This window comes from Microtus pennsylvanicus, chromosome 3 (assembly GCF_037038515.1).
Source record: "Microtus pennsylvanicus isolate mMicPen1 chromosome 3, mMicPen1.hap1, whole genome shotgun sequence".
NCBI lineage: Eukaryota > Metazoa > Chordata > Mammalia > Rodentia > Cricetidae > Microtus > Microtus pennsylvanicus.
In genome coordinates this window covers 6,590,666-6,613,860 of record NC_134581.1, presented here as the reverse complement: position 1 = coordinate 6,613,860, position 23,195 = coordinate 6,590,666, and the positions used below count along the sequence as shown (strand labels likewise).

At 46.4% G+C, this 23,195-nt stretch overlaps 1 protein-coding gene across 3 annotated transcripts in view; it reads right to left on the bottom strand.

Annotated features, from left to right (window-relative positions):
- The window catches only part of Rbms3 (RNA binding motif single stranded interacting protein 3), a 1,334,377-nt gene extending 1,311,406 nt beyond the window's left edge, over positions 1–22,971 (bottom strand). For 2 of the 3 annotated variants that reach the window (XM_075964221.1, XM_075964220.1), the window contains exon 1: positions 22,503–22,971. In XM_075964221.1, the coding sequence (XP_075820336.1) occupies positions 22,503–22,718 (216 nt within the window). In that variant the 5' untranslated portion in view covers positions 22,719–22,971. The remainder of the gene's footprint in view (positions 1–22,502) is intronic. The other variant, XM_075964219.1, reaches the window with a different exon arrangement.
- Between the last annotated feature and the right edge of the window lie 224 nt (positions 22,972–23,195).

Genomic DNA, 23,195 nt, shown 5'->3' with positions numbered 1-23,195 from the left:
TGTGTCCAATGCTGGGGGCAGTGGGGATTCTGGATAATTTTATTTTCCTGATGCTAGAGAAAAGCATATGGGATAACTTGCTCTCTTTACATAAGGCTCTGTCTGGAGCTGCAGAAGTTATATTGGCACCATGAGGACAAAACCAAGAGAAACTTGATTTTGACTCTCAGATCATGACACATAAATCAACACCAGCAGCCCACAGTCTTCAGGTTTATACGGTAAGAAAGAACAAGCTTGGTCTATCTAACTACCTGTGTGTTCCTAATTCTGCTTTTGAGTAAGTTAACAGAGCAATTGTTACTGGGAACCCACTCGTCTCTTTACACTGTATACTGTAGTTTTCTTTTGAACTTTGGGCACCTTTCCTAGAATTCAAAGAACTGAAGACTGGGAACTAGTGTCTTTGTTAGAGTTTCTAATGCTGTGAAGAGACACCAGGATCACGGCAACTCTTATAAGGAAAACATTTAACTGGGGTGGCCTTGCTCACAGTCTCAGAGGTTCGGTACACTATCATCATGGTGGAGAGCATGGTGACATGCTCAAAGACATGGTTCCATCCAGAGCTTTCTGGTTCGAGATTGTGTTCTCTTTACTTGTGTGTGGTGGGAGGAGGGGCAGGAGTTGACATGAGTTTCTTCCTCTCCACCTTATTTTGGGGTGCAGGGTCTCTCACTGACCCTGCAGTTCACCAATTCAGCTAGACTGGCTGTCCTCCTGTCTCTGTTTCTGCAACTCTGCCGTGTATATACTGGCCATGCCTAGTTTCGTTTTGCTTTACTTTGCTTTAACATAGGTACTATGGCTCTAACCCAGGTCCCTCATATGAGCATGATGAACATCCTCCCAACTGATCCATCTCTCCAGCCCTTTCCTTATTAATCTCGAGGAAGGAATCAATGCGGTTAGACTTGAGAAAGGGTTGTCAAAGACAGCTTGAGTTTGCAAGCACAGCAAATAAGAAGCCGCTGGTTATGTCATAGAGGAGTTAGTCATATGGGTCAGAATGGAAAGCCCAGAGGAAGCTGGTAATAGATAAATTCTTCCTGAATGGCTTTCATGTGTACCATCAATCCTGTCATCTCTCAGTCCAGGAGACTGAACTTGCTTCTGTCAAATCAAAGTGGTTCCTGCCCCTCATTCCATTTCTCCCAGATGCTTGCAAATTTATTCATGAAGGAGACCTGTGCCATAGGAAAGCACATTTAGAGCACTCATGACCACACAGAGAGACACATGAAACAAGGCAGCCACATTTGGAAAAGGGACGATCTTAAAAGGAGTAAGAAGCCATCTCTATGGATCAATTTAAAGATCAAGAAACATGACTGAATTTTCCCTGGAGTCATGAGATCAAAAAGTCAGAGATGCTCACTGTATCACCGTCCGTCTGGTGTCCACCGGAAAGTCAGAGATGTTCACTGTATCACTGTTTGTCTAGTGTCCACCGGAAAGTCAGAGATGTTCAGTGTATCACCATCTGTCTGGTATCCACCGGAAAGTCAGAGATGTTCAGTGTATTGTCCTCCTTGTGGTGTCCACCGAAAGGTGGACGGAAGGGTGGGGGCTGTGTACTGGGAAGAACAGAGCTAACGCAACCTCACCGTCCACTCTGCTTCAGCCTCTGAAAGCCATCGGCGTAATGACTACATGAGACAATGCACTCAACTCACCTGGTAAAGACTTGGAAGGATTAAATGAGCTAAGAGATAAATGTGTCAAACATTTAGGTCTAGGACTGGTCCTTGTATTGCTGATAAAAAAAAATAATTCGGCCATTACCAGGAGAGCAAGGGGCTCTTGAGACAGATATGACTTGAGTGCCCTGGGGAACAGGAACACGGATGTACATCCAAGGCACCACGAAAGCACATCTGGTGCTTAGCATAGGGATGTGTCCTAAGTCCCAGAATCTGCACTGAAAGACTGACAGCCTTTTTGCTTATCAATTCAAACTGGAAACCATGCCTACCTAAGTATACTTGGCCACAAACTTTGAAATCACGGAGCTCTTACTCAATCTTAGCACAAACACATAATAAAAATCATTTTTTAAGTTTGCTTCTAAATGAGGCAACATGGACTTTCAAGTATGTGTGATAGAGTTCTTACAGACTGTGACTACTGGGCCAGTGAGACAGCATGGCAGGTGAAGAGCTTGCCACCATGCCTCATGGCCTGAGTTCAATCCCCAGGGCCTCCATGAGGGAAGGAGAAAATTGGTTCCCACAAGGTCTCTGACCACCACACTTGTGCTGTGGCATGTGTGCCCTCATACACACACACACCACAAACACACAAATGTAATTCTAAAAGCTTGAAAAATGTGACTGTTTCATAACAGGCCAACTGTGAAGGGGAAACTCTCAGGTAGATATGCTTCCCTTTTTAATAAATATCTAGCCTCATCCCACTTTGAGAGAATACACTCGTCTCTTGGGAACTGTTATCTTGTTAGTGACAGCTCCCAGCTGCAACCAGCAGCGGCTACATGGAGCTAATGCCACAGTGTCCCTGTCCATCCCATAGAGCCAATAATAATTTGGCTGTTAAAAACAGCAGGAGCATTGGGGTCTCTCTCAGGTTCTAGTGGGCAACCAAAAGCAATGGCAATGACCTGTATCTTCTGAGGGTCTGGGTATATCATGAGATATACAACCCTTTCCTAGATAACTCATATTAACTGGTGGTCATTTTGTTCAACAAAATTGTAGTAAGTCAGAGACATTAAATTTTTCAAGATTTAGGGTGAAGTCAAAAGAGTTGAATCAAATATTTTGTGATCCATGCTTAGAAAGCTGAAGTGAAATCTGGACACTTGTTCAGTATCTTTAATCCCTGGGTTTGCCCTTCTTGAATCTCACTGGCCTGTCTTCCTAATTACCAATACTTTGTAAGTCTGGGTGTTCTTAACCTCATTATATATTTTTGTTTTGACATATATTCCATTTTATTTATGTGTGACATTCATTCCATTTTATTTATGTGGGTGTGTGTATGTAAACCAAGTGTGTGCAGATTCTTACAAGGCATAAGATCTCTGAACCTGGAGCTGCAGGCAGTTGTGAGCAGTGACCCTGGATGGTGAAAATGAAGATCAGGTCTTTCTCAAGAGCAACATGAGCTGCTGAGCTTTCTGGCTGTCAGATGTCCCTCTTTAAAAAAAATTGAATAAATAAGGGAACCACTTGGGACGCAACGTTTTCCCTGATTTAAAAATTCATAAACATGGATTAATCCGTACTGTACAAGATAAGAACGACTGCTTGTAGCAAAATGTAATGAAAGTAACAGTGCCAGGATTTGAATTCATTGGTTTGGAACACAAAGCCTATGTACCATGGTGCAGAGATCAAGAGCATAAGTCAGGGAGTGCACTGTTTAGAGGCAATTCCCATTTTTCATCGTTGGAGAACCAGAGTTCCAATGACTCTCAGTCTAATCAGACAAATGATACTTGGAACTCAGACTAGGAGTCAGCTACCAGGCAAGGAAGAGCCTGGGTCATGGTGATATTGAAACTTCATGTCAACTTGACAGAATCTAGATACATAAGAAGAATAACAATAAGAACCAATACAGTTCTGCCAATCAAAAATTAACAACCATCTGCAATTTGAGGTGCCATGTGATGGTTCAGGCTATGTAGAAAGACCCAAGCAACACACACACACACACACACACACACCTATATGTATATTCTGATATACTATGTCTATAGCTCTATCTGCACATATATAGGTATGTACGAATGTTTATGTATATATGCATATATGTATATATTATATATCTGCCATCTCACCAACTAATCTCATGTCAGCTAGAAAGAAAGCAATATATATATATACATATACATATACACATATGTATATCACCTCACCAACTCATTCAACTTGACTCTAGTCAAGCAATACATACATACATATGCATAGATACAAATATCTATAGTGTCTGTCTGCACATCCATAAATCTTTTGCCTCCCCAGGATAAATAAAATTTCTTCTGACGACATCAGCAGTCACACACAGCTGCTTTCGTGAGATTGTTTTAAACCTCATTTCAGCCTCCAACCTCCACTTTCCTGGTTAGTCAGCAGTAGCTAACCAGGCCAGTTTTTTTTTTCACCCAAACTATTTTATTCTGACTTGAGTCATTTGGTAAAGAACCCTAAACAGCCAAATGCATGTGGGTCAGATGTTAGCCTCTCTGAGATCACCAGGGTGTTGAGGTTTTAGTGACTGATCTGAATCATAATAAAACAATGTGTAGCAATAAAATGCTTTTTCTTTTTTTGTTAATTAATAAATAAATTTATTTATTTATTAAAGATTTCTGTCTCTTTTTTTATAAATTTATTTATTTATTAAAGATTTCTGTCTCTTCCCCGCCACCGCCTCCCATTTCCCTCCCCCTCCCCCAATTAAGTCCCCCCCCCCCAGCCCGAAAAGCAATCAGGGTTCCCTGTCCTGTGGGAGGTCCAAGGAACCCCCACCTCCATCCAGGTCTAGTAAGTTGAGCATCTAAACTGCCTAGGATCCCACAAAGCCAGTGCATGCAGTAGGATCAGAAACCCATTGCCATTGTTCTTGAGTTCTCAGTAGTCCTCATTGTCCGCTATGTTCAGAGAGTCCGGTTTTAACCCAGGCTTTTCCAGACCCAGGCCAGCTGGCCTTGGTGAGTTCCCAGTAGAACATCCCCATTGTCTCAGTGTGTGGGTGCACCCCTCACGGTCCTGGGTTCCTTGCTCATGCTCTCTCTCCTTCTGCTCCTGATTTGGACCTTGAGATTTCAGTCCGGTGCTCCAATGTGGGTCTCTGTCTCTGTCTCCTTTCATCACCTGCTGAAGGTTAATATTCAGGAGGATGCCTATATGTTTTTCTTTGGGTTCTCCTTATTTAGCTTCTCTAGTATCACTAATTATAGGCTCAATGTCCTTGGTTTATGCCTAGAAACCAAATATGAGTGAGTACATCCCATGTTCCTCTTTTTGGGTCTGGCTTACCTCACTCAGGATAGTGTTTCTATTTCCATCCATTTGTACGCAAAATTCAAGAAGTCCTTGTTTTTACTGCTGAGTAATACTCTAATATGTATATATTCCATACTTTCTTCATCCATTCTTCCATTGAAGGGCATCTAGGTTGTTTCCAGGTTCTGGCTATCACAAACAATGCTGGGAAAAGATCTTCACCAACCCCGCAACTGACAAAGGTCTGATCTCCAAAATATATAAAGATCTCAGGAAACTAGACCGCAAAAGGCTAACCAACCCAATTATAAAATGGGGCATTGAGCTGAACAGAGAATTCTCAACAGAAGAACTTCAAATGGCCAAAAGACACTTAAGGTCATGCTCAACTTCCTTAGCGATCAGGGAAATGCAAATCAAGACAACTTTAAGGTACCATCTTACACCTGTCAGAATGGCTAAAATCAAAAACACCAATGATAGCCTTTGCTGGAGAGGTTGTGGAGAAAGGGGTACACTCATCCATTGCTGGTGGGAATGCAAACTTGTGCAACCACTTTGGAAAGCAGTGTTTCGGTTTCTCAGGAAATTCGGGATCAACCTACCCCTGGATCCAGTAATACCACTCTTGGGAATATACCCAAGAGAGGCCCTATCATACAACAAAAGTATATGCTCTACGATGTTCATACCAGGCCAGTTTTGAGAGGCAGATAAGCTCCATGGCTGAAGAACAGCTCTGTCAGGCTCTCCTCACTCTGTCACCACAAGGGCGGCGGGGCTACCCTGATGGAATCCGAGCCTTCACAGTTAACCCCGTACAAAGTTAACCCACTAGATAGTTTTGTGCTGCCTCTTTTCAAGAAGCACAAGATGAAAGCCAAATGAGGAACCAAAGAATGTTCTGTTGTAGCTAACACCAGCTCTAGGCCACAACTAAACAGATACATCAGTGGCTTCCCAGTGACTCTGAACACCGCAGCAACTGAGCCCTTAGGTCCTCGATAGCGCCTTCCCTGAAGAATTTCCTCCTTCTGTCTATCTCTTGTTCTTTCACAAGTGAGACACACGGTCTTCAAAGTAACTTCTGACATCTCACTGTTACCGTAGACACCAAATCCCCGTAGAACTCCAGGGCTGTGCCCAGAATGAGGAGTCTTTAAATTCCAGAATCATCTACAGTCCCTCATCCTGGACAACATTTACAAAACTTGCTTCAAATTTGGCTCAAAAGTTGTGTAGTGGTCTTATTTTCCCCTTGTGGGATTAACACATGCCAGGTGTTTAGTACCTCAGTGTTTCTAATAGTGCGTGTGTGTATGTGTGTGTGTGTGTGTGTGTGCGCGCGCGCGCGTGTGTGTGTGCATGCGTGCGCGCGGGCGCGTGTGTGTGTGTGTGTGTGTGTGTGTGTGTGTGTGTGTGTGTGTGTGTGTGATATAAAAGATACTAGAAGAGGAACAGCAAGAGAGGCCAGGTGCTCACACGCTGGCCTTACAAGGACTTATGAAGCTACTTTAAAGAGCCAGGGACGGTGGCTCATGCTTGTAATCTCAGCTCTGGGGAGAAGCCAAGACAGGCAGGCCCTGTGCCAACCAAGTTGGTCTAATCAGTGAATTCCAGGTAAGGGGGAAAGAGAGACCCTTTCTTTCAGACAGTGGACAATGCCTGTGGAATGACTCCAGAGGATGCCCTGAGACCCTACACCCAAGTAAGCACTGCCACCCACCCACCACCACCTCCTCCCCCCACCACACACACAAAAATCGTTCTAGACAGCAGTAACCTCCTTCCTCTTTGCTCTTTCTCTCTGGCAGCTCCTTCACCCCTGGTCAGTGGTCCCCACCACTGGCGTGATGGAAGAGGATGCCTGCATCCCTCATTGCCTCCCAGGCCTTGCAGCTGCCTGTGGGGCTGGGGGCCTCCCAGCTAACGGGATGTGTAAATGAAGGAGCTTTAGACCTCTTCCAGGTGTCGTTCACATTTCCATCCTGGCTAACAGGGAGGGAATTCATCAACTCCACCCTGGGGTCTTTCTCTCATCTCTCTTCTTGCTGACAGCCATGTGATGTGCTGCTAGACAACACAGCAAGTCCCACACAACAATCCAGAGAACAAATCCCCTAGTTCTTCCTCCTATTGGAATGAGAGTACTTGCCTCCATAGATGGAAGGAAAGAGGAAGACATGAATAGAAAGAAAGCTGGGAATACAGGTATTTCATTATCAGATTTTTTTCATATCCTCTCTTGTTTTTACCCATAGCTCAGTCCCTGGTGGTGAGAACACACTGAGAATTCTATAGCATGAGATGTAAGCTGAAGAAGTGTGTGACTCCAGCACTCTTTGTCTACTGTGGAGTTCAACGCGACTCCCCCGCATTGCTGTGGAGGCTCCGATGATGCTAACGGTCCCTGCCTGTGCACTCTTGACTGCAAGTGCCATCAGAACCATCCCCCAGTGTGAAGACAGTCATTAGTAAATGGCTATGAGGGATGTCAATGGCGCTTCAGGCTGAGGTTCAACCACCCACTAATAAAGGCTTTGAACTGGATGTGAGGACAGCTGTCTGGAACACCTTCACCGGAGAGCGTTTTCCAGTGGTCAAGGACAAATCTCGCCATTCAGTGAAAACAACTGAGCAAGAAAAATAGCAACACTGCCAGCTAGAGTTTCTGAATGAGATCTTGCTCCGACCAGGCTTCCCTGCACAACGGTATCGGTGGCTCAAAAACCATTTGTAAGCAATTCACCCAGAAGCTGCAGCAAGCAAATCCAGGGAAACTGTACAAGTCTCCGTTCTCTCCGGAGGAATGGTTTCAGAGCATGCGACCAGGGTCTGTCTGTCAGGCCGGGGGAAGCTACCCGTGGGTACTGGACAGATCTCTTGATGAGGGGAATGTCCTTATCTACAGCATTCAACACAGAAGCCAGTAGATGTGTGACTTCCAAGCATTGAGACTGGGCCGGGGCAAAGGGGCAAAGTTGGCACTGTTATACTGACAGAGCTGCGCATGTCTAGTGACCACCATGGTGAAGGAGCATAGGAAGAGAGGAGGGCTGTTAAAGCATCGAGTGTCTGGTAAAATGTCATAGCTACAAAAGCTATAAGCTGGGCTCAAGATGCCAACTAGCACGCCACCTCCAATGACGTCAGTGAATGTCTGCACCAAGGTTGAGCTGAACTCACGGGGAAAGAGTGATACCTTGATCATTACGAACTTATGGTTCGTAGCACACGTGCAGGAAGTGGAGCTGGTGACACCACAGGTGTCCCAATGCCATTGCTGGGGAAAGATTAAACACTGGAGAAAATAGAAAGACGTCAAAGAAGAGGATAAGTCCTAAGACCATGAAGGAGAAGGCCACTCCAGGTTGTCGTTCTACTATTCTGCACTGGTGACTTTGCATCAGTAGTTGGGTAGGGATTCAGAATACGCACCTAGAGTTGGGTCACCAGCTGTCAGTGACTTGCTTATTGCTTTATTTATTAATTTATGCTTGTTTATTATGTCTCTCCACTGGAATGTGGGATGAGTGAGGATGTGAACCGGTCTGGACCAGAAAATAGAATTATATACAAGAGTATCAGTGAACATGGGTATTTGTACCCAGTCTTGAAGTCAAAACTGTATTAGAAAGGTGCTGGAGATATAGCCAGTTGCTAAATTACTTACCTGTCAAGTCTAAAGGAGATACAAGTTCCCCAAATTCCAAAAGGCAGGAGGGACAAATGGCCATCTGTGGTACCTGTTAACACACCGAAGGGCATGCTGGCCTCCAGACACCCTCCGTATCGCAAGCACCTGTTCTCATGTTCAAAATCCATGCTAGAATCCTAACTCTTTTCACCTGCTTCCCTACCCTAAACCAACCCCATCTTATAGGCTTCCCTCCCCCAAGTACTCATTCTCCTTACAACCCTGCTATTTCAGCTATTCTCATTCTCTCTCTCTCTCTCTCTCTCTCTCTCTCTCTCTCTCTCTCTCTCTCCCTCTCCCTCTCCCTCTCCCTCTCCCTCTCCCTCTCCCTCTCCCTCTCCCTCTCCCTCTCCCTCTCCCCCTTCATATCTACAATAAAATCCTTCTTAACCATACCATGGAGCTGTTATAGCATCAATTTTTATACATGAACTATTTATACCTAGCATATACAAAACCCCAGCCTCAATCTCCCAGCACTTCATCAACCAGCTATGGCAGTGCATGCCTGCATGCCTGTAATCTTAACAATTGGGATGAGAGATAGAGCTAGGGGATCAGGAGTGTAAGGCTAGCTCCAGCTATGCAACAATTTGAGGTCAACATGGACTACATGCAGAGGCCCCATCTGAAAAAGAATTTTACACAGAGACAAGACAGAGAATGCTTACTACATGTGATGGATTACGTTATGGTTAGAGAAAGATCTGAGAAAACAACAGACTGAAATAGACTGGTATCACAACTGAGAAAGTATGAAACCATGTCATCAGAGACTTGACTGCTGTTAGGACAAACAGGTTAAAATTAGAGAAACATTCCCTGAGACGTTAAAGGAAATTCTCAAGGCACTTTCAAGTGAAGAACACTGCAGGCAAAGGGAACAACTTAGGTAGAACACAGTGCATTCTGAAACACTAACAAGAGAAGGATCACTGGTAGGATGTCTATCACCAAGAGAGCAAGGAAGATAGGAAGGCAGGGGACATGCTCTAGGATACAGGGGAAAGTACCCCAGGAGGGCTGCCGAATCCTAGTCCAGCCAGCATCATCCCAGGGTGCCCGTCCCAGGAATGACTATGCTCCTTTGTACCATTTCATAGTCTCCAAAACACAACAGTGATTCTGCTTTTTGTTTGTTTGGTTTTGCTGGTGCTGTTTTTGCTCAATGACTTCAGTTGGTATCATTAAAAAATTTGAAAGAGTATGTCCACTTAACCAGCAAAACCAGAGAGACACAGAATATAATATACACCTATAACCACAACACAGACAGCCAGAAAGTTTGATGAGAGGCATTGTTAACACAGGTAATGACTGAGTTTAAGCTCCCACACTAGGTAGCTCTTAGAAGCATGAAAGTTTGATTTGCCTTTTACAGTTTAGGGTCCCAAAGACTCTAAGGGATCACAATTAAAAGAACCAGAGCCAGGGTTCCAAGTCACACCATCCTAGTTCCAGGCTTTCCCCCTAAAGGATGTCTCCCCAGTGAGGTTGCCATGATACGTAATGACTCCAGCCCTACCAACAACGTACTATCCGGGTGACGTGTATCTTGGCAGTGAAGACATTCTCAAACAAGCCTCCCTCCCCATAGGTAGCCAGGGAGTCCTCAGCTAGTGTCCCAATGCACACCGGCTTGGGATGTGCACCTTGCATCGTCAGAAGGTAGTGATGCTCAATTCCTGCCAATTCAGAGCCCTCTTGCTAATGATTTTAATCTAATTGTTCATAGGGACATTGGATCTAAGATAAGATAGGTCATGGATTCAATACCTCTTTCAACCTGATAACCCTGATACTCTTGAGAATCTAGAAGGGTCTATATGCTTGGTATGTGCCTTGTAAGTGGAGCAATCAACTGTTTTGATTGAATGTCAGAGTTATGATTCTAAGACCTGAAAAACGTGTCTCATCCAGGAGTTCACTGGTCAATTGGAATGACTTGGCTGCTCTCTCAGGAATTTAATACATGGGCCATCAACATCACTTTATTTATTTTGTGTATGTGCGGTATACGTGGGTTTTGTGTTTGTGTATGTGGGTACATGCATGCACCAGGTGTCCTCTGTCGCTCCCCACCTTATTTTGGGGGACACTGAACTAGCCTGGTTGGCCAGTCCGCTTTGGATATCCTTCGTCTCTGCTTCCCCAGGACTAGGGTTGAAGGTGTGCAAGGCCATGCCTGGGTTTTGTGTAGGAATTAGAGATCTGAACTTGGATCCTCACGCTTTGACTGGGGGTGAAGGTGTGCACGGCCATGCCTGGCTTTTGTGTAGGAATTAGAGATCTGAACTTGGATCCTCACGCTTTGATTGGGGTTGAAGGTGTGCAAGGCAATGCCTGGCTTTTACGTAGGTATTAGAGGTCCGAACTCAGGTCGTCGAGCTCTGACAGCATGCATTTTCCTGGCTGAACTGAGCCATCTCCACAGCCCAGTTCATCAGCATCTTTACTGGAGAGATGGTTGGTTCATCAGGTAAAAATGCTTGCTGCCCTTGCAGAGTACCTGAGTTCCAGTTCTAGCACCCACACAGGGCGGTTCCAGGCTCTCTCATGCCCTCTTCTGGCCTCCACGTGCAATTACCGCCATGTTTGGGTGGAGCAGCCTTTCAGGTTTTCTTTTCTGTTTCTTTGATGAAAGTCCACTCAACTCTTTGACCAATTTTAGGCGGGACATGAGCTGTTTCCATTCTTATTGATACATCTTGTTATTTTCACTTTTTAGATTTCAGAAACCCTGATAGATGTTTGAGGCTTACACCCATAAATTAGTTAAAAGTCCTAGGAGGGGATGGGAGAAGGTGTCCAAATGCAAGTGTTGCCATGATTTGCCAAAAGCCCCCACAGCCTGTAGGAGCCAAACTGGGGTTTATGCAAGGGTTGGCTGCTCCGGTTGCAGCCCCCTGCATACCCACAGCAATGCAGTTTAGCTGACAGAGATGGATGTCCTGCAAAGGAACACCTCAGACCTTCCAGCTCTCTGGAGAATTCTCAGCATGCCAACTTCTGAGGTGGATAAAATAAAGGCCTTGGAGTCCCACCACAGAAGGTAGAGGAGGCTGAAGGACTTAAACGCCCATCCTTCCTCTGCCATACAGCAGCTGAGCAAGCCCTGGGCTGGTAATAGTTACTTCTCAGGATTACTGGGGAGCATAAGATGAGATCACCTGATGTGAGTCTCTCTTGTGACTGATACATGATAAATGCCCAATAAACGTGAGCTCACCAAACGCCTCGGAAAAGGAAGCTTGAAATGTCTGTTGCTTTGTAAGCTCCTCAGGATTCCATCGGGGTTTCTGAAATCCAACCCTAAGTGAAAATAACAGATCACATCAGCGAGAACAGAAAATCCCTCCTCCCCCTAAAATAGGCCGAAGATTTGAATAGACTTTCACCAAAGAAATGTACAGGTTACAGAGTAAGCACACAGAAAGATGAAGATATCTTACTCTCCGCTTCTAAAACATCAGATTCGATACCCACAAAAGGCGCCTGAGGATTTCAGTCTTTTCTTTAACCTGTAGCCACCTTGTCTGGCAGGACACAGCACCCTTCCAAATGAGTGTGATTATCTACCCAGGAAAATGAGGTTCCACCCTGAAGCATGAGCAGTCACCCCCTGAACTAGCACATCCCCTCAAGCAATAGGGACTTCTCTGTACCAGCTCCCCAAACCAGAACTGAGACAATGATTAACTACACAGCTCTATTTATGCCAAGCTTTGAGACCAGCTGGGGACAGTGCCTCGGGGACAATGTGCCTGGGATCACAAAGAGTGACACAGGCTCCTTGTCCTGTAGCTGGTAAGTACAGAGGCCACACATCGTGAAATCTTATTGAACTATCCTCGGAAAAAGAGTTTTACTGCTTGTAAAACTTGGGAATGAGAAAATGGTGAAGGAGACAGGTATGTCTAGGGAGGTGGAGTATGGGTGGAGATACATGGGCCATGGGGCAGAGCTGCTTCAAACATTTGGGGGCAAGAAAGCTGGGGTCACTCACTGACCAGCATCACCAGGGGCCCAGTCTCACTTCACTGAACTAAACTTAAAAAGGTTTTATTTTGATTTGTTTTTTATGAGTGTAGCCTCAGAGGCCAGAAGAGGGCATCATATCTCAAAGACAAGAGACAGGGGTGGTTGTGAGCTGCCCTGTGGTGCTAGGGAGTACACCCAGGCCTCCAGAAGAGCAGCTGAGCCACCTCTCCAAGCACTCTGGGCTTCTCATGCTGTCTGAAACCTGGCCTTCAGAGGAATGTCACCTAGCCTCCAAGGGAGGAAGCTCCTGCTGTCCGGTCTCCGCTCAGTTAGTTTACCAAGGGAAGAGTGACGGCGAGAACCTGGAATTCTCTCTCCCCAGGAATGGCGACCCTGGGCAGGCTGTGCCAGTGAGAAAGAAAAGACAAAGCCAAATGCTCCAGCTCCACATCCCCAGCTTGATACAGGGCTGCAAAATGTCAAGACAGTGCACAGAGGAGGCCATGGCATTTCACAGGGCAGTGAGGATCACGAAGCCAAGTCATGTGGGGCGTATGGGAGGGGTGTGGCAAGAAGGCTGTTATCTGTTCTTTCCAGAAAAGGAGCTATATCCCGAGAGAAATGCTGTGTTTGTTCTACTCGGTGCTCAAGTGCTCTTTATATATTGAGCTACGCAAAGTCCTTTCTTGTCACACAATGAAGAGGATTTAATTCTGCTCTATCACAAGACACACACGCGTTAATTACTTTGCTGACTATTCGTGTGGACTTCCCAAGCATGGCAACTGTGAGGGGTATTCCAATTTGTCTTTCTGCATAGAAGCTCTACATTCAAGTTGCTCCCTGCCAGATGTGGTCTCAACAGCCATCTCAGCATCCCAAGACTCTCCTGGGTCGCACCTCCGGCACTCCTTCCTACTGATGCTGTGGGCTGCTGTCTCAGCAGCCCAGGGCCTCAGGATCACCACCGGCACTCATTGCCTCCCCGTGACCCTACGAAGAGCTTCTGAGTCTTTCTTGTTCACCCTTGACTTTGACACACCATACACCTGTGAAGTTCTTCCGCTGCATCCCTGCTCTTGAGGCCTGATCATGCGGCCTCCATACATTCCGCGGCAGGACTTACCCTCCTGTCTCAAAGGTCCTCACCACCTTGTCACTGTCCTCCACTGAACTTCAAAGCTCACACCGTGGTTCTGCAGTCCTAGTGTCTAATAGACGTCCCCATACACAGCGACAGAACAGAGATCCATACAATCACTAGTTACTGATCACTGATGTGAGTCAGCCACAGTGACTGAAGAACGTGTGTCCTGCAGAGATGGCTCTGTGAGTAAACACGCTTGAGGCACAGTGTGAGGATCTGAGTTCAAGTCCCTAGAACTCACTTAAGAGCACCAAATTCTTTAATTGCAGTGATCTTATGGGGTGACAGGAGACAGACTGGGGACTCCTCAAAAGCTGTGGGCAGACAGCCTGGCATATGCAACAGACAATGACAACACCCTATCTACAACAATATGGAGGGTGAGGCCTAACACCAGAGGCTGTTCTCTGACTCCAAACACATGCTGTTATGTGCATGTGTCTACACACACACACACATACAGTCACATACACACACAGTCACATATACACAGTCACATATATACACACAGTCACATATACACACTCACATATATACACATTTGTATACACACACACATACAGTCACATACACACACAGTCACATATACACAGTCACATATACACACAGTCACATATACACACCTACATACACAGTCACATATACGCACAGTCGCATATACACAGTCTCATATACACATAGTCACAAACGCACATTCTCATATACACATATTCACATATACACACATTTGTATATATACACAGTCACATATACACAGTCACACAGACATACACATATACACACATTCACTCACAGTCATACATGAGCTCATACAACTCGCATACACACACACACACACATGCTTGCACGCTCACATACTCTGACACATACATACTGGGCAGATTCTCCTCACACGTGAGAACTAAGGTTGCCCAGGGTAGAGCTCCTCAGGTCCGTGTGAGGACAGAAACGTCTGGACACATGAAGCTGCACATTAGAGAAAACACTTCAGGAGCTGACACAAGAAATCAATTTGCTTTAATTTTCCGGCAGACAAAGACAAGTTAAATTTTATCGCCACGGACACAACTGTCATTAAAGGTCTGTATGTGAAAAGATTAGGTCACAACTATGTCCATTCTTAGAGGGCCTGCTTGGCGGATGTATGTGCCAGCCTTGGTTTACAAGTAAATGAGAAAAAGAACCTTAATAACTCTAAATAAGTCATATACACTCAGGACTCAGAACACTAGAATTCCCGGAGAGAGAAGGGTTGTAACTCAGGCCATCCAAAAGTCTGTCCTAGGTTAAGGGGTGTGCAAGCCTCAGCTCGCTGCTGGTTAAGTACTAGTCATGGGAGGTTAAGGGGTGTGCAAGCATCAGCTCGCTGCTGGTTAAGCACTAGTCATGGGAGGTTAAGGGGTGTGCAAGCATCAGCTCGCTGCTGGTTAAGCACTAGTCATGGGAGGTTAAGGGGTGTGCAAACATCAGCTCGCTGCTGGTTAAGCACTAGTCATGGGAGGTTAAGGGGTGTGCAAGCATCAGCTCACTGCTGGTTAAGCACTAGTCATGGAAGGTTAAGGGGTGTGCAAGCCTCAGCTCGCTGCTGGTTAAGCACTAGTCATGGGAGGTTAAGGGGTGTGCAAGCATCAGCTTGCTGCTGGTTAAGCACTAGTCATGGGAGGTTAAGGGGTGTGCAAACATCAGCTCGCTGCTGGTTAAGCACTAGTCATGGGAGGTTAAGGGGTGTGCAAACATCAGCTCGCTGCTGGTTAAGCACTAGTCATGGGAGGTTAAGGGGTGTGCAAGCATCAGCTTGCTGCTGGTTAAGCACTAGTCATGGAAGGTTAAGGGGTGTGCAAGCCTCAGCTCGCTGCTGGTTAAGCACTAGTCATGGGAGGTCGATTTTCTCACGTGGGACAGGATGAGAGAGGAGATGCAGCAAGCCACTCCTTCCAACCCAGTGTTCTAATTCTGTTAAACAATAATCCAAGGTCAGAAAGGAAAAACTGGCTGATGGCTCACTGACAGAGCATTCGTTGCATAAGCATGAGGACCTGAGTTCAAATCCCTGGTACTCAAAGAGCCAGGCATATCTGGACATGCCTTTAGCTCCAGCATGCACAGGCAGAGACAGGCAGATCCAAGAGCTCACTGGCCAGCCAGCATAGAGAGAGTTCTTCAGGTTCATTGTGAAATACAGTCTTAAGGGAAGACAGTGGAAAGTGAGGGATAGAACAGGGTGCCCAACACATCCTCTGGCTCTGGCCACACACACATGCACGCATGCACACATGCATGTGCACACACATACACACACACTAAAGGATCAAGTACTCTTTCTTCTTGTACATATGTGAGCAAGAGGCTGCATTTTCATATCTTTTCAAACGATAGGGAGTATGGTGTTGTCAGAAGTTTGCTACTCCTGACTGAATCTCTCTCTCTTCTCCCTCCTCCTTTCTCTAGGAGAAAGGTAAGGATGGTGTTTGGGGCACTAATATCCATTTCAGTGGTCTCCTAAACACATCTCAGGATTTTCTAGGAAGCAGGTAACCGTGTCTGTGAGGCCGTTTCCAGAGACAAATGATACAAGGTCTCCATCGTAGTCAGGGGACTCGCCCCTTGACGGCCTCATAATGGGATGGCACGTTGGGGTGGTGATGAAGTGGACGTAGGACTTGGAAGAAAGTGGGCCACCGGGGTGTGTCCTGACTTCCCCCTTTTCTCTACTTCCTGGCCACCATGGCTGAACTGTTCTGCTAAGCCTTTGCCATGTTGGATGAACACCCCTGAAACGGAGAGGCAAAGTAAGGCTCTGCCCCCTTGGACTTCTCTTGAGTGTTCTGTCACATGACTCAGCTATATACCCAGAGGCTGGGACTATTTTCACATCCATGCTCATGAGACAGTGCCCTTCGTCATCTACTGCTCAGAGTTAACAAAGCCCATTGTAGCGCTTTTTCTTCACATTTTATGATTACTTTCCAGCAGAACACATTTTTGCTCCAACTGAATATTTCTCTCGCCTGCGACCAAACTGTAATATGTTTAAAAATTATTAAACTATTAATTTGTAAGTCTAAGAATGTGCTACCTATTCCTCCCAAGACATACAGTCACAGGGAAACCCACCAGCTTTATTGGTGTGTTCTGTACATCCCCAAGGCTAAAGGGGGACAGGTGTAAAGAATTCCATCCTGGTTGTCCCTGGTAACACGATGGGGCAAGTGAAGATAAGTCCTTTCTAACGTATCTGCCATACAGATGCCTGGACAACCACAGTAGTCTCAGTTCCATACCTCTGATAAACACTCTGATATAAACAAGCCATAGAGGAGACAGTTTATTTGGCTCATGACTTCATGACCATCACTTTGGATCATCAGGGCAGGCACTCAAAACATCCACAGTCAAGAATGTTTCCTTGCTTGCTCTCGGCTAGCTTCATCCTCATCTATCCTGTGGAGGACCCACCGCCTAGGGAATGGTGCTGCCCATGATGCCTGCGTCTTCCTAGATCAATTAGCAATCCAATCTGCCCCTGTGCCAAGACACACCCATAAGACCTCCCTGATCCAGATAATTCCTCAGTATACTCTTCTGCCAGGCAAGTCCAGGTTGTGTCAAGTTGAGAGTTAAGACTAACTAGCACAAACCCACAAGGCCGAAAGAACAAAATCAGGTCAGAGTACCAACCTGGCTTGACTGTAGAATTGTGGGTCTGTCTGCATCATAGCATGCCTGAGTCCTCTGGGAGGGGGACTTAAATTCTCAGCCCGTCTTCTTTTGTCAAAGTGTGGACCCCAGAAATTGTAATAATGATACTATTATTCACAACCTTGACCATTGTTACCTGAAAATTTGTGAATCGAAAGTTTTTGTAACTAACATCATTCAAGCCATACAATAACCCTTGGGTTTGACACTATAATTGAGCCTGTTTTAGATAGATGCGAAGACAAAGCTGTGCAAGGCCAGAGCCTACTGTACGTCCAAAGTAAATGAAAGAGTAAGGGAAAGCCAGAACCAAGATCCAGCTCAGGTCTCTCTGACTTCAGGAACAACACCAATAAAAGAAAATATCCACTTCTGAGCCAGAAATAAGAATCCACCTGGCTAACAGCACAAACATTTAAAGGTCTCTCTTGTTTCTCATGCCAGGAACATCACTCAGGGGTGGAGGTGCCTTGATTTACCAGCGTTCCCCTTGACTCGCCATGTGAGCTTTCACTGTCCCCTGCTGACTGGCAAATGCCATCTTTACCATTAATGAAAGCACAAGCGTTTTTCAGATGAAAGTGAAAAGCAAAGACGGCACTCAACACAGCCAACACCGCTCTGGCTTTGCCCAAGCCTCAACATCCATGGAGTTCGCCATATCTGAGGTGGTACCTCAGGGAGCTCAGACTTTGCACTTAGTGCACTGTTAAACCCACCAGAGAGAGCAGGGGACAAAAAGGCAGTGTGAGGTTAATGTTGACCATGAAAAATCCTCTCTGGGCTTTCAGATGTAAAGAGAGCCTTCAGTTCTATGAGGGAGGCATGGAAAACACTGATACACTACACACGCACTCAACCAGAGGTAGGCGTCAAGCTCAGGTATTTTCTCCACTGTGGTGTACATAGCCTGTATTTTATGCAATACTAATAAGCATATTTTAAAATATTAAAAATAGGGGAATCTGAGAAAAATGTTTATTTAACACTCTTTTAAAACTGTACCACAAATCGAAAATGATTTCAAATTGAAAGCTTTTAAAAAAGAAAGTCCAAATAACAAACAGGATGCTAGGTTCTCACAGCCGCCTCCGGAACAGTGTGGTTCAGACCTTGTCATTCACGGAGTATTGCTGAAAGGGGAAGTGGAGTCCACCAGCAACTGAATACTATTGGTAGCTCTGGTTTTGAGCTCTAGTCCAAGGTCATAAGAGGGGACAACTTGTCCTGCTCACTGAGAGCAGAGCAAACCAGGAAGCTTCCTTGTGGTGCTTCCTACCTGGGCTGCACCTACAGTGTGTGTGTGTGTGTGTGTGTGTGTGTGTGTGTGTGTGTGTGTGTGTGTGTGTAGGGGAGGCAGGGGAGGGGGAGATTAAGGGAGAAGATAAAGGAATGAGATGGAGGGGAAATGCAGGAACTATCCTCATCACCCATCTGGGACCAGGGGAAGGGTTTGCACGTGTGTATAAGTAACCTGTTAACATGGCAGGCAAAAACACTGGAGTGGTTTATAAGTTATACAAAAAAAAAAAATCAACGTTTTTTCAAAGTTTCATAAATACTAATTAAAGAGTTATTTGGTACAAACAGAACATTCCCACAAAGTTTTAAAATCAGAAAAAAAGATACCTGGTGCCCTTGGGAAATTTGGTAAGGAAGTTTTGAGGTCAGGTGTTTTAAATGGAGAACAGCTTCCAAGGATTCGCGGGTCTCTTTCTTGCACACTTTTTTAAATCTTCATTCTTAAAACTAGAAGAAAAGCGATCTACCCAGTCTAGAGTCTCCTCAGAGATGAAGAAGGAAACATCACACAAGGTCTCCGAAGGTGGTCACCACACTGCTGATTGGCACGGAGACAGAGGACAGCGTTTAGGAAAGACTCAATGACAAGGAAGCAAGACTGGTGGTCCATGGAGGGTCTGCTCTGACTCACGGACTCGGATCTCGTGCAACCTGGAGCTGCTGCAATGTTTCTTTCAAGAGTAGCTGCTGGAGAAGAACCACGTAGCCCTCCTACAGCACAGAACACACTGGATACATGATGGAACTCTGATATTAAAGAGGAAAGGGGGGGTCTCTTTTAGGCCAACAAGACGGTGGCATGAGTAAAACTGCTGCCAAGCCCGAGAATGTGGGAGGAATCCCCAGAACCCACCGGGTAATAGAACAAACCAACTCCTGAAAGTTGTCCTAAGTCCACACGTCTCTGTCTCTCTCTCTTTCTCTCTCTCACTCGCCTTCTCTCACACACAAACACACCCATCACACATGTCACACACACACACACACACACTAAATCTAGTATTCTAACCTCACCTCTTATTTCAGAGACTTTATGATGACATGCGATATATGATTATACATCCAACAATATAGAAATGGTCAATTATGAGTAGACCTCCCTGTTACTTTTTTAATAAGACAATGATGGTAAATTATCCAAGAATAAATCTTGGTCCCAAGGCAGAATCAAAACACAATCACTGAGCCAAGTGCGGTGGTGCAACCTTGCAATTTCAGCATTTAATAGATGGAGGCGGGATCAGGAGTTCAAGGTCATCCTCTGCGATACAGTGAGTTTAAGGCCAGCCTGGGCTACACCAAATCCTGTCTCAAAAGAAATCCAAAACAAGCAAACAGAAACAACTTTGATTACTCTTCCAACACTGTATTTTTAAGGATGTACCACTTACATCTTTATTAATGGTGCCCTAGTATGCAGGAAGAAAATAAAGAATTTTTCAAAATTGTAACTATTCTCAAGAATGCAAAGGAAACATTATCACCTGATGCAGTAAACAGCACTCAACAGCTTTTTGAAGTCCAGTGTGGTGTTCTACCACCTTACCCCCACGGCCTCATAAGCCCGCAGTCCACGTCATCCAAGGTTTCTTCCAGTTACATTTACCTAGAATAATTTAGACAGGCACCAAGGTCTCTCGACTCACAACCAAGATTTGCAAAAAAATATAATAATTGTAATTTGCCTTCATATTCATCAAAAGCAAAAGCAGTCATTAAGGTTTGAACGTAACAGCCTTCCTCTGACTCTCAGAGAGTCTAGCAAAGAGGGCAGCAGAGACAAGCCAAGGTTACCGCAGCCGATTTCTAGGTTCAGGGAAGGAAGCCACATATCAGACAAACAGCTGGAGGTGTGAGGGTGGGGGGAGTTATTTTGTTTCCACCTCAAAAAAAAAATTGCAGGCAGACATGCAGCAAATCAGATCGCTGGGATACTCAATTATCTGAACACACTGATTAAGTAAATGTAATCAACCGGCTTTCACTCTCCTCCTCGCCTGGTGTGTATTTCTAGAGCACCCTTTTCTCATTCCTCATAGCGGGCAGAACATTAAACAGTCGACACGGTGCAGCAGAGGGAAACACACACAGATTCTTTTTGCTGATGGCAGGAGTTTCTTCTCACGCGCAGGGCGAAGGAAGCCACGCTATGGAAACAGCAGCTCCGGCTGGCTCTAGATTTTAATTACTCTCCACACCAATTTTGCAGCGAAGGCTTAAAGTTCAATTAGGTAATATGATGCTCGGTTAGGGTTGTTTTCATAAAACTGGGCACCGGCTTTCAAGTAGTAAATATGTAGCCGTGACAGGATTAAATATTCATGAAATCAAGAGTGACTGGAAGGCTGGGGATATCAGACTATTAAAATTCATACGGTTTTCACAATGTAAATCTTGCATCCACTTGTACGGCGCCCCGTTCTGGTCTGTTTCGGAGTGTGTTCAGATCCCAACTCCTGCACAGTTTACCACTTAAATAAAAATATTGATTTTTGTGGATCAACAACAACCCTGGTCCTTACCTCAGGTTTCAAAACGCAGAAACAGTTTTAAGCATTTGCCCATCTGAAGTTGTTAAAAATTTGTCTGCAGACAGAACAGCAGCACTCTGTGTGATCCCTAGTCACTGTGTAATCTACTGGTGTCTTAGCAAAGGTCCAAGGAAAATCAAGGTGTTCGCAAGGAGGAGCACTTGAGGAGACGTGGCTTGTTTCTGCCTAACAGAAGCGCCTATCTGCCTGGACACTTCCTTACTTGAGACAACGCGGAAATAAAGTAGATTGACTCGCCTGGGTTCCAATATTCTGATTTGCTGAACCAACTTTTCCCCAATATTAGTAGCGGCTTTCAAAATGCTTTAACAAACACACGTGCGAACTTGTTACCGATGGAACTAAACAACTAGCTGCCATCAAACTAAACTCCTAGCGTGGGAAGAGGCAGCAACTGCCCAGAGATGGCTGTAATAAGCAGGCTCTCTGAATATTACCAAGGCGTCATCTTCTGTGCCATTTCCCCTACTGTACAATTTTCTCAGCAGAGGAAAACACCAGCAGCAGAGAATGGCATCGGAGCCATCTCTTACTGGAATTCAATTACCTAAAGAACTCCACACAGTCAGGCGCAGGTCTCCCCTGGTCTACCATGACACAGCAGGGCTGCAAAGGACTTGCAGGGTTCATCTGCCGCCAGGCACTTGGGTCCCTGCCCTCCTGAAGAGGAGGATGCCCGCTGAGGAGGACCACCTCCAGCCTAGAGCTCTATGAAGCAAGGCTGTCCAATCTGAACCGAGCCAAACTTTGCTCCCATCGGTAGATGCATGCCACCTCCCCTCCACGAGTCTAGGAAGCCACTCGCCAGGTCTTCGGACACACTTCCTCTAGACCCACAGCATCTAAAGCTGAAGTCTCCCGCGGGTTCAGTCCTGCCCTCAGCCTAGCATCGCTTGTACCACGACTTTTCCCCTGCACACATCACTGAACACCGAAACCAGAGCAGACTTCTTTCTGCACACGCCTTCCAGTTGAGAAACTCACTACCGGCGTGGATTCCTCCAAATCCCACGCCTTCTCCGCTCTGCCACCCCACCCCCCATACAAACGAGGTAAGGGGGTTGGGAGTGGAGGGGTTAAAGAGACAGCCACTACTAGTGCCCCTCCATCTGGTTCAAAAGATGTCACGGCCGCCACACCGCGGACCTTACCTTGCTCTCCCCCCTCTCGCTGTTGGGTCTCGCCTCTGGATCGTCGCTGTCCTCAGCGCCCGCACTCTCGCAGGGCACTTCATCCTGAGCCAGCTGCTGCTGGGGCTGCGGCTGGGGCTGGGGCGGCTGTGGCGGCGCCTGGCAGGCTCCGCCAGCCCCCTGGGAGCGGGGGATGGGCTCCGGGCGCGGAGAAACTCCCTCCACATCCATCTCCATCTTCCCATTCACTGGAGGGCAAGACAAAAGCGGAGCGGAGACTTGGCAGCGGCGCCCGGCGGCTCCTCAGCGGCCCGTGGCACGCATGGCTCGCCGAGGAGGGGCCGCCTCGCGCGCGCCCTCCCTCCTGCCACCCTTCGCCCGCACTCCCCGCGGCTCGGCTCCGGCGCTGCTGGGCGTCTGGGCCCGGGAGCCGGCGAGGAGCGGGTGGCCGCGTGTCCTTGGAGCGCTGGCCTTCAGGCGCCCCCCGGCAGTCCCGCTACACCGAGCGCATCCTGACGGTGGCAGGGCGCCTCCCAGCCGCGCGCCCCAGCCAGCCCTGGGGACAGCCCCAGGGACTTGTTCTCCTTATCCTCGATCCGGGATCCGCGATCCTCGATCATCTGGCATCTCCCGGGGCCCCCTGGGTGTTTCACCGCCCTTCCAACCTTCTGAACAAAGTTACTGGAAGAACAAACCAGATGGGCAGGATTTGCC